The following is a 12803-nucleotide window of genomic DNA, read 5'->3' as shown; positions in this document are numbered from 1 at the left end:
CCTTAGGACAAGCTAAAGCAGTAATATGGTCCTTGCTTATTTTAGAACTGGTTGCTGCTATTTGTGACATGAAACAAGAATTGTTCTTGGTAAAGCTTTCCTGTTGAGCCCAATTTCATTGGAATGGTAAAAATTTTAGAGAGGACAATCTTCTTCCATCAGTACATCCCTTAGTGTGTTGTGAAAGAATCAGCTGCTGAATAATCACCAGACAGACAGTTTTTCCTCCTTGTATCTGAAACTCATGAAAGCTGTGTCTTGACTTAAAGCATTTTAATGAACCCATGATTGCTTCAAAATTTATGGGCCTCCAAAATTTTCCTTAAACTGAATTGGACCAGAGATTGGTTCTGCTTGTGATCTTTTTTGTACAAACCACTGGTAAACAGCATCATCTGGATGTGTATTTGTGGTGAGCACTTTAGACTTGTCGATTCATCAGTTTAAGCAAACTTAGATATGGTCATCTTTTGTTTTCTTATATCCATAACTGTCAACTTATGTAACTTGCCAAACCTTTACTCATTAGATAATGTGGTTGCAGATTCACCTTTTCCAACCTTTTATTAATCACACATTTCTCTCTCATAGAAAGGACAAAATATTTACATTTAGGCATTTTATACCACAAGTTTACTTTACACAGGAAAACGCTGACACAGCAAATGGTTACTATTATTGGAAACTCAGAATTGGTATGGGAGAGGAGGATGAAAACATTCACACTTGACTAATAGTTCAGTTAGCTGATCATTTGGTCAGCTGATTTTCAGATAAATGATGTTCCACTGTAATTGTAATACTATCATACTACAAATAATACATTTGTGTAATATTTGTTGGTTGTGCAGTGACATAACTGGCAAGACACCTCTGATAGTGGCAATAGAGTGTTCACGAGAAGATATGGTGTTCACTTTATTGAATTCTGGTGCGAATCCAACTTCAAAAACAAAGAAAGGTCGAACAGCTGTTGATTATGCTGAGGTTTATAATGGGTATCCTGGCATTGTTAATATGGTGCAGGCTGCTGCAGGTAAGTCAGAAGATTCAATGCATCAGCTTTGAGAATTTGATTTTTGGAGTTTTATTATGAAATTATCAACCTTGCTGAACATCAGGAACTACATCTAATAATCTTGAGAAAAAAATATTTTATAATTATGTGAATATATACATGTTTGTAGTTGTAGAGAATTTCTGGGGAACTCCTCCCCCCCCCCCCCCAACCCCACTTCCTCCTCCGCTACCTATCACTCCTCATCATCACTCTTGCCAGACGTGAGAACGGCTTTGCCATTGCGTCCCTCGACTCCAGGGAGACTGTTCAGCATCAACCCCCCTCTTCTCAGCTGACACAGTGCCCTGCCTTGTTAAACGCAGAACATTTTTTCTCAGGCTACACAAGTGGCTGGAAGTGCACACCAGAATCTCTGTGTTATTCCACAATATGACTGGTGCCAAGACATTGCTCTGCAATAGCAGGTTGCCTTGGCTGTTGTAAGTGTTTGTATCTGTTATGCTCAACACAATGGTCCACCACGGTCCTGATGGTGTGGCCAATGTATAACATGCCACAATTGCAAGAGATAATGTAGAAACCCAGCTTACGCAAAAAGAGATCATCCTTTACAAACATTAAAAAGGCCCTATCTTAGTTAATAGTTAAAAACCATACTTAACACCATGTTTTTGCAGGATGTGACCAATTCTGTTGGAAATGCTACCTGCATAAGACAAAAAGGTGTAGACTTTGGTGCCACTTTGGTCATCATTCACCAATTCAGGGTGGTTTGATAGTGCAACAAGTGTCTGATCTGCCTTCCGCTATAATAGTTATGGTGAAAGGTGACTCTGGCTTGGGATAACTCAGCTTACAAACCCTCAGGGTCTGAGATAAGTGGGCTATATGAACCAAATTATGAAGTATCCTTCAATGTTATGCTGGATGGTGACAGTTGACAGCCTGAAGATACAAATCAGTAAGCCCCAGAAGGGAAGGTAGCCACTCTTTTTCCTCCTCCATAGTAAACTGAATATTCATGTTCTAAAAATCTTTTTAACTTCTAGCTTTCATGAGTTCAAACAATAAAAGTATCATCTGATTATCTAAAAAAGCATGCAGATTTCAGTATTGCTGACTCCATGGCATGTACTAAAAAATCTTCCATTAACAGACTGGCAATAATAGTGAAGTGTATCATATAAAAAGATACTTTACTTTTAAATTATTTTAGCAAGGAAACCAACAACCTATCAAACTCTTATAGCACACAACATATATGTAATATCAGTGACTGAAGAACCTATGTTGATCATAAATCAGTTTTTTAAAAAGAAGTACTGTGTTAGGAACTGAAACTTCCTGTTCTGGATACTCACTTCTTTTTTATTACTTGTTGGATTGGGATGTAAGTGTTGTCATTCCTCTGTTATATCTTTTTTATAAAAAAACATTTTGTTAATGAATAGTGGTGCCTGCAGTTATTGTAGAAGCCTATTGTTGCTACCAGATTAATTTCATTTGAGGATTTTATATTTTTATGGTGGATATATCAGGAAATTGTGCACACAGTGTTTGGAGACAAAATGACTGTTTATCACACTGCATGTTTTAGGTATTTTATCCTCCATGTGTTAAACCTGCTGATATGTTTTTATGAAATCCAAATTAATATTCATTACCACTTTTAAGTTGAAGTCAGTAATGTATTTTCATGGTCAACAAGCCTTCAAACAATAATGATACTCAATAGCCACCTGGGTCTAATCCATCAAAAGGTTTTGTATGATGGATTATGAATTTAAATGATGGTAATTAAGTAAAGTAAAAGTGTGATGGTATCTCAATGTGTGTAATATTACTAATTACTAACCAAACTGTGCAACTGAATTTGCAGGGCGTGTATCCCCAAGCCAAACCTTTATCCAAGCATTGCATATTTTTATCAAAATTTAAATATTTTTCAACTTTACCTGCCAGAAAGGAAAGATAGAAAGCTATATTACAACTGGAAACCTTAACAGGATGGTTCTTGCGAAAATATTAAAATTATTGTATGTATATATAGGTGCAACATACCATTTGTAGAATGAGACGTTCCATGTCATAGATATTCATTGGATGATGAAAGATGTTTGTGGGTTAAGGTAGTTAATAAGTAGGAAGCATCCTACTTTTGGGAGGTCAGCAGACAGTTTGTACAGATCATAATTGCAGTAATCCTGTGCTATTGGCGATGCAGGCCATGGCTGGCACTTCTACCTGTTAGGTGGTGTCATTTTCTCCATGAGGCCATGAGGGTGAGGCATGAAGCACCCATGACCTCCATGATGCCAAAGAAAACATCACAGCGTTGGTTCAAATGTATTGTACTACTGTTCTGAGTTGGGTGGAAAATGGACACATGACAAATTGTAGATGGAATGTTACGCGCATGTAGTAGAGTCATTAAGAGACATTAGAGTTGTATATTATACGAAATATGCCGAGTTTATCTTCTGAGTATGTTGTTCCACTGGAACAAGAAAAGTCTCTTTCAGCATGTTCAGCACAATGGATTGAAGTCCATGGAGAAGAAGCTGTGCCACAGTTCAAGGGTGCTGAAGAGCAGGACCCTTGCAGCATTGGTATTGTATGGTGACCACAAGCAAGAAACGTAAGCAAGATACGAAAGTTGGAGATCAACTACTAGACTGTTTCAACAGCCTATTCCTAACACCTCCATTAGGGAAATAAAGATCAAGGAAATATTTCAACATGGTGTTACAAATAATTCCCTTGTTGAATGTAATAGCCTGATCCAGTGCCTAACTGGAGGAGAAGTGTACAAAGAAATGAGTGAAAGGATTAAGAAAGGAATATCAGTTGCATTTATTTGGAAATAATAAAATTATATGAAATTAAAAATACTATATAGTCATAAGAGAAAATAACAAAAATATCAGGTGAAGACATCTGTTCCTATCATATGTGATGAATACTGAGATTTCCCAGTGGACATATCAAATCCCATGATAAATTTTTGAATTTACAATTTTAAGAATTTTAATTATACTAACTGTTTGGTTCTCAGTTGTCAAGACATTAAGATGACTACTATTGCATTCCATCTAGTTAAGATATCTGCACAATATGACATTGTAATGTCATGTGAATCTTCTTGAAAGTTGAAGAATTTTTTTTGTTAACTGCATTACTTACATCCATGCAAACATAAGTAAAGTGATTAAGTTAGTTCTCAGAATTATTAACTGTTATGATGAAAATTGGCAAGGTAGAAAATATGAATTTTGGAGAAGAATTACAGAGTCAAGAAAATGTCAAAAACGGCAATATGGCAGAGCCAAAGATAGGAATTCCAGACAAAGCTGCCATCAAAGGTGAAGTACTAGTACAACCTCCTCCAAGTGAAAGAGTTCAGCAAACATCTGTAAATCCATTTGCGATGTTATATAAAAAATTAGAAACTATAATGAATGCCATACTAAGCAATATTGTGAAGGGATAACCAAAAAAAATACCAGAACACTTGAACAGGTTGTGAAGGGATGATCAAAACAATTAGAAAATAATTTTGACTGTGTGTGAAAAGTTTAGATGCACAGGTGTATGAGAATTTTAATCAAGTTGCCAAAGACAATCAGATAGTCAGATCAATGAGAATTTTGCGAGTGTACTTTCTGAAATATCAGCATTACGATATGCATCAAGGTACACCAGATACAATGCAAGAAATAACGAACAATATGGGTGTGCTCAAGATGGTGCAAACTGCAATGGAAACATCCGTACAATGACCCTCAACTCAGTTTCAGAATTTAGTTGTGGAGCCAGAGGGTAAGATCAACATAAGTCTTGACAGGCAACTTGCAAATGACTTTTCATCCTGGTTAAGGACACAAGAGATGCAAATTAATGAATCACTCAACACTGAATTATGTGCTGCTGCACAAAGCGTGGGTAAATAAGTGATGCAAGTGTACAGCGCCTCTAATGATTTAGTAAAAATTGAATTGATACAGATGAAAATTGAGTTAAAGCTCAACATACCATTGTGGCATGAACAAGCAAATGATCATGTCAACAGTCTGCAGCAAGAGAGAGTAGTGATAAAGGGTGCCACACATGAACCACCACCAATAAGCACATGCATGGGTGACATGTTCAGAAATGCACATTAATATGACTGACAGTATGAAGAAGAGGTATACCTGATGTAGAGTGACCATAGTTTATATACACTTATGTATAGATGTGATATGAAAGCATCATAGTTCTCTCTCTCTCTCTCTCTCTCTCTCTCTCTCTCTCTCTCTCTCTCTCTCTCTCTCTCTATCTCTGTGCAGACAGTGTTTGTTAGTAATGAGGATCACCCTGTGGCTAAACATGCCTTGGTGCACGGCCAGCACATCTTGGCACAGTGCTACACCATCCGGGTTATCTGGATACTTCCCACTGACACCAACCTATCAGAACTCCGGAGATGGGAACTTGCCCTTCAATATATTCTCTCTTCCTGTTACCCACCAGGCCTCAACCTCCGCTAATTTCAAGTTGCCGCCACTCGTACCTCATCTGTCATTCATCATCATCTTTGCCTCTGTACTTCCACCTCGACTGACATCTCTGCCCAGCCTCTTTGCATTTACATATGTTGCCTGTGTGTGTATATGTGCGGATGGGTGTGTGGGTGCGCGCCGAGTGTATACCTGTCCTTTTTCCCCCTAAGGTAAGTCTTTTCACTCCTGGGATTGGAATGACTCCTTACCCTCTCCCTTAAAACCCACATCCTTTAGTCTTTCCCTCTCCTTCCCTCTTTCCTGATGAAGCAGCTGTGAGTTGCAAAAGCTAGAAAATTGTGTTTGTGTGTTTTTTATTGTTTATATTGTCTCTATCAACATACCAACACTTTCGTTTGGTAAGTTACAGCTTCTTTGTTTTTAAATATATTTTTCCTATGTGGAATGTTTCCCTCTGATAGACACACACACACACACACACACACACACACACACACACACAGAATTCAAGCTTTCGCAACCCACAGTTGCTTCATGAGGAAAGAGGGAAGGAGAGGGAAAGATGAAAGGATGTGGGTTTTAAGGGAGAGGGTAAGGAGTCATTTCAATCCCAGGAGCGGAAAGACTTACCTTAGGTGGAAAAAGGACAGGTATACACTTGCGCTTGCTCGCTCGCGCGCGCGCGCCCACACACACACACACACACACACACACACACACACAGATATATACAGACACACTCCACGTGGGAAAAATAGATCTAAAAACAAAGCTGCTGTAACTTACCAAACGAAAGCATTGGTGTTTTGATAGAACACCAGTGAACAGCACTGGTGCCGGTGGTGTTCAATGTTGATTTCAGTGTTGTGAGCGTACGTGGAATCAGCACCAGTGATCGGAGACTGGTGCTGGCATCGTTGGATGTAGGCTGGTTTCCGCGTCTGTGTCCCTGCGATGAGAGAGAGCCACTTACTCCCCACAACAGATCTTCTTTGATGAATTATTCTCGCCATATATCTTCTTAGTCTAATATGTTGGAATCTTCTCTTTTCTTTTACCATAATATCTTTCTTATGTCTTCTCTTTTATTGCATTTATTGATTTTCATCATTTGAACTTTTAGGCCAAATCCAATTCCATGAAACAGTAGTGTTCTCTTGTTATACCTGGTTGCAATGGCAACACATCATATCTTCTGCTTTGATTTCCTCTCAAAATTCCCATTTTTTAGAGTCCTTTTCACTGGTTGACACGTTCTAACACTGTGTGACAATAAGGAGTGGTGTGACATTGGATTGCAAGCAAAATTCACACCTCTCTCACATCGGTTGACTTACTTGATCTGCGAGCGCGCGCAAGGATGAGTGGTTCTAAAATTTATGCGGAAATTCTTGAAGCACTACAGTACGTCACTGGAGCAATGGAAGGTACCTAGCAACTGGAAAAATGTGCTGATCGTTCCAATTTTCAAGAAGCATCATAAGACAGATGCATGTACTGTGATTATAGGCCCATATGATTAATGTTAATATGTTCTAGAAGTGTGGAGCATTTTTTATGCTCATGTGTTATAATGTTTTCAGAGAACAAAAATCTCGTCTATGAAAATCAACATGGATTCTGCAAACAGAGATCTTGCGATACTTACCTCACTTTGCTCCTCCACGAGATCCATAGCACTGTAGACATAGGCGCACAGGTTGATGCTATGTTTCTAGATTACGGTTTATTAGTAGAATCCTGAAGCAATGCAGTCCTTCAACAAAGACAATACATTAGTTCATCCAGTCTTAGGGTATTGTTCATCTGCATGGGGCCCTTACCAGTTGGGTCTGATTAAAGAGATTGAGAAGGTCCTAAGAAGAGTGGCAAGATTTGTGACAAGTACATTTAGCCATCGCGAGAGTGTTACAAATCTCATAGAAAGTTTGAAGTGGGACACACTTGCAGATAGACGACGCGCTAAACAGGTGGTCTGATCACTAAATTCTGAAATCCAATCTTCGCCGAGGATGTAGAGCATATATTATTACCACCAACTTTCAAATCATGTAATGATCATCGTTCAAAGATATGGGAAATAAGAGCTCGTACTGAGGCGTTCAAACAGTTGTTTTTTCCCTCACGTGATCTGCGAGTGGAACAGAGGGGGGAAAATATGACTTTGGCGTTAATTGTGCCCTCCACCACACACAGCTTGGTGGCTAGCGGACTATATATGTAGATGTAGACTTAAGAAGGCATTTGATGCCATTCTGCAGAAGAGAGGCTTTTAAAACATAGGCAGTTTAAGATGTTTTTTCTGGAGAATAGTACCATCAAGACAGTTGAATTTATAAAAGAGTTTAGAGGTGTGTTAGCCTAACATGGGTCAATCAGCAAAAAATCCAATTTGTGACAGCTTACATGCAAGGGAATGCTGCCCTTTAGGCTATAGAAACAGCTGAAAGGTGTCAGTTGTGAAGGATTTTAAAGAGCTTTCTTAAACAAATAATAGTCTGCATCCACGCTGGAGTGACTTTGGAAGGAGTTGCCAAATTCTGGGTCCTATAACATGAAACAGCGGTGTTTAACAAAGTATTTAGTGATATTAAAAAAAATGAATACTGAGATGGTCATGTGTCACAGAGATGTTATTAAACTTTTAAAGTCAAAGTACTAGCCCGTATAAAGGAAAAATTAATCCATGCACAGGAGGTGAATCTAGAGCAGTTGGTCTGTTCTTGATTTGCTGGATTTAGTGCATGATGAATTAAAGTGCAGCTCTGGCAATGATGTTGGTCAGCAGACAGCAGTCACAACAATCATGGTAGAGATGCTGAGTGGTGCAGCAATAGTGTGCCAACCTACAGCAGTTCTGTAAATGCAAATGGATCAGTGGCATCAAAATAGTACTCTATATTTCAACAAAAAGTAGGAATGATCACCAGTTTAACCAGGGATATGCAAATAATCCACTTGGTAATGTTAGTCAGAACTGTCAGAAAACATGTGGTAATATGTGGGGGTATCGCAGGATACATAACACTGGATCACCTCGCAACACAAACATAGGGGATAGACAGATGCCTAATCCGGGTGGTAAACCAAAATGGTCATAACCAGACAATCAAAACAGGTCATCACCACAAAACCAATCAGTTAGAATAGTGGAGGTGTCAAAAGGTTACACTCCACTCAGCTCGAGTGGTTTGACAAACAAAATGTGACTGTACTTGGCTCTCTGGTATATGTCACGAGGTGGAGTGAAGGCAGCAGATGTAATTGCAGCATAGGTATGCAATGACATTGTGCCTGCAGAGAGTAGACAAGGGATTTGTTCCAGGCAGCTGTTAGTGTGATCATGAAGGAGGTTTCCACTGTTATTGTGATAGACACAGGAGTTATGGTAGATGTTATGGTAACAATTTTTTCAATAAAATCACTGAGACTCACTTGATATCCACCTTGATGTTGCAGGACTGCGTGATTTTGGGAGGTATTGGCACAAAATTGCCAAATGTGAAATGGCAGGTTCAGGTAAACTGAATACAGGTAATGGAGCGAAGAAATGCACATTCCTCATCAAAGGCTTAATTGTGAGCCGCATAATTGGGTTTGAATTTGTTAGAGGAACTGTACCATTGGTCTCTCACATGGTAAATGTATTTTGACAGTTGATGGAGAGGAAATCATTGTAGATCTGTTAGAAATTAAAGCACAGCACAACAAATACAGCCAAGGAAACAGGATAAAGATTGTACAGAAGGAACTACAGTAAATAAGTGACATGCAGTCACACTGTTTTGGCAAATCAAAATCGTAGGCTTAAAACATCATTGTGGAATCTAACTGGACCACATTCAGACCATTGTGCACAATCATGATCCCTCAATGCTATACAAGTGGCCAAATTGGCTGATCTGCAAATGAAAGACATTAATGTCTTTTATGACAAATCTGGGATCATTAATAGTTAACATTATAACGTGGAGGTAGCGTCCAATGAAATCTGTTTATCTACTTACCGTACGCTGTGGATGAAGTGCCAAGATTTAAAGAAATAGCATAGTAAGATGTGCAGTGGAGGGTGAAAAGAAAAGATTCTTATGATACAAAGTTTACAAAACACGAGAGATTAACCCATGGGACAACATGCTCCTTAGAACTATTCCAAAACCTTCACTAAGGATGGAGGAGGATAATAAATGGCAATTGATGTATAATGGTCAATTTAGAGTGGCAAGAGTCTCTCATAGAGGATGTTACCTGATAGCATATCCAAACTTAGAGAAAATAAAAGGATTATATCCTCATAAAGATCTAAGGAGTTATGTACAACCCTGACAAAATTTTATAATTTCTTTATTTTTTATTTGTAATTGTAAATATTTACAAGGATTAGAGATGAAACTTTATAGTGTATATGTCAGAATTTCACATGCCAATGACAACCAAAACACAGATGCATCAATGTGTAAATAAGTTAGCAACAATAGATGAGTGTGTTTTCTTGAACACTGTGATTTTAGGTACAAATACTTAAGACATGTGAGGATGATGTTTAGGTAAACCATATTAAGTAATTTATGTTGCAAATAGACTAATGAATAGATGAACTTTCTGAAATTTAAGGATACATTTCTTGTGTAATTTATTGTAAGAATTTGTCTTAGTATGTAAGTGTAGAAAAGATTATAGATGCAGTGCAAACAGCACAGTACCCAGAAGTAAAAAGAATATTGGTTGCACTAATTTTGTATTTTACATGCTTAAGAAATGGATTTCTAACTGAGTGAATGTAGTAATATACAGTTGTCACTAATGTGACATGACCTTGTCACTTTGTGAGTATAAAGCAGAAATTGATGAACTGCATCTCAAGACATGGGCTTAAGTTAACGTTTTAAATACTTTCAAAAGAGTAAAATCACAAGGTTGGAATAACTAGAGAGAATTCCAGTAAAGTAGTAAACAAATGTAGATAACTATAAATGAACATGTACATAATCTACATAAATAAATGAGGGAGAGGAAATTTTACAACTAGTTAGTGACTTTCTAAGTTTATTTTCATGTCTGTATAATTTAAAATTTCCACAAACAAAATGGGTTATGATGGTCTTCTTCTGGGCTCGAAGATTCAGGGACAAATTACAAATAGGGCAAGCACCTTTGTGCTACTGCAGAAACTTCCGATGTGTGGTTTGTTTTGCATTTATCACATGCATTAATCCCACAGAAGTAGTGTTTGTTACCTGTGGGAACAAGTAAGGATATTCCAATAGAATTGTAATATAACTCTATGGATAACTATGTACATACACACGTATAAAAAAAAAAGTTTTGCATCACTTCAGTTCCGAGAGTTCCAGAACCTGTGTAGAAAACTGGAATAGAGATCAACATAAACATCATTTCCACCCTTTTTATTGCTCATGAAAACCACAAATTATATATTGTACCATCATACAGAGAGTCCTTCAGAGGTGGTGGTCCAGACTGCTGTACACACCGGTACCTCTAATCCCAGTAGCACATCCTCTTGCATTGATGCATGCCTGTATTCGTCACGGCATACTATCTACAAGTTCATCAAGGCACTGTAGGTCCAGATTGTCCCACTCCTCAATGGTGATTCAGCGTACTCCCTCAGAGTAGTTGGTGGGTCACATCATCCATAAACAGCCCTTTTCAATCTATCCCAGGCATTTTTGATAGGGTTCATGTCTGGAGAACATGCTGGCCACTTTAGCCGAGCGATGTTATCCTGAAGGAAGTCATTCACAATATGTGCTTGATGGGGGTGTGAATTGTTATCCATGAAGACAAATGCCTCACTAATATACTGCCGATATGGTTGCATTGTTGGTCGGAGGATGGCATTCACATATCCTACAGCTGTTACGGTGCCTTCAAATACCACCAGTGGCATATATTGGCCCCACATAATGCCACCCCAAAACAGCAGAGAACCATCACCTTGCTGCACTCACTGGACATTGTGTATAAGGCATTGCCTTCAAACATGTCTCCAACGATTCTCTGGTTGAAGACACATGCGACACTCATCGTTGAAGAGAACATGATGCCAATCCTGAGTGGTCCATTCAGCATGTTGTACCACACTGCATGGTATCGTGGTTGCAAAGATGGACCTCGCCATGGATGTTCGGAGTGAAGTTGCGCATAATGCAGCCTATTGTGCACAGTTTGAGTCGTAACATGATGTCCTGTGGCTGCACAAAAAGCATTATTCAATATGGTGGCATTGCTGTCAGGGTTCCTCCGAGCCATAATACGTAGGTAGTGGTCTTCCACTGCAGTAGTAGCCCTTGGGCGGCCTGAGCGAGGCATGTCATCGACTGTTCCTGTCTCTCTGTATCTCCTCCATGTCCGAACAACATTGCTTTGGTTTACTCAGAGGTGCCTGGACACTTCCCTTGTTGAGAGCCCTTCCTGGCACAAAGTAACAATGTGAATATGATCGAACTGTGGTATTGGCTGCAGAAAACACAAACTGTGTACCTCCTGCCTGGTAGAATGACTGGAACTGATTGGCTGTCGGACCCCTCTGTCTAATAGGTGCTGCTCGTGCATGGTTGTTTACTTTTTGGGCAGGTTTAGTGATGTCTCTGAATAGTCAAAAGGACTGTGTCTGTGATACAATATCCACAGTCAATGTCTATCTTCAGGAGCTCTGGGAACTGGGGTGGTGCAAAATTTTTTTTGATGTGTGTATGATTAAAAGGAGGTTAAAAGTAAAAGAAAGGAACTATGAAAATCAATCTGTGTATATCTGGTCCTTGGTCATATATGAAAGACAAAGAAATAACTATTCAGATACCAAAATTTCCATGTAAATATTAATGTTAAAATTATTATGTATTAAAATATATCAGAAAACTTCAAACTTATTGTTAATAAAAGTAAAATTCTGATTTATCGGGGATAAAAACAGGGACTGACAACACAAAAAGTGTTTAGAATGTCAGGGTGAGAACAGAGGCAGGAAAAAGTCGTTGTGAATGTGATAATATGGGGAAGGAATTTGTGTCAATGCACATAGGTCAATTGTGGAGGCTCATGTCAGTGACATTTGAAAGTTAATGCATGTGCAATGGTACAGAGAACTGATGGAAAAATTTGTGAAGTGGTCACCTACTTTTGTGATCTCGAACTGTGAAGTGTAGAGCATATCCAATGGCAGGTTATGCAGTGGATGGACTATTCAAATATAGTAATGCATTTCCCTGAAGGCAATGAAGAACACTTTGAGATGTGAACACCATGCACATGAG

The 12803-nt window shown here is 38.6% G+C and overlaps 1 protein-coding gene across 1 annotated transcript in view; it reads left to right on the top strand.

Annotated features, from left to right (window-relative positions):
- Positions 1–9283, top strand: part of LOC124545752 (ankyrin repeat domain-containing protein 50-like) — a 53268-nt gene extending 43985 nt beyond the window's left edge. The window contains exons 3-4 of the mRNA XM_047124695.1: positions 852–1036; positions 9180–9283. Of these exons, the coding sequence (XP_046980651.1) occupies positions 852–1036; positions 9180–9283 (289 nt within the window). The remainder of the gene's footprint in view (positions 1–851; positions 1037–9179) is intronic.
- Positions 9284–12803: the final 3520 nt, after the last annotated feature.

Source organism: Schistocerca americana, chromosome 8 (assembly GCF_021461395.2).
Source record: "Schistocerca americana isolate TAMUIC-IGC-003095 chromosome 8, iqSchAmer2.1, whole genome shotgun sequence".
NCBI classification, from domain to species: Eukaryota; Metazoa; Arthropoda; class Insecta; order Orthoptera; family Acrididae; genus Schistocerca; species Schistocerca americana.
The sequence above is the reverse complement of the archived record's forward strand: the minus strand, read 5'-3'. Positions and strand labels throughout refer to the sequence as shown.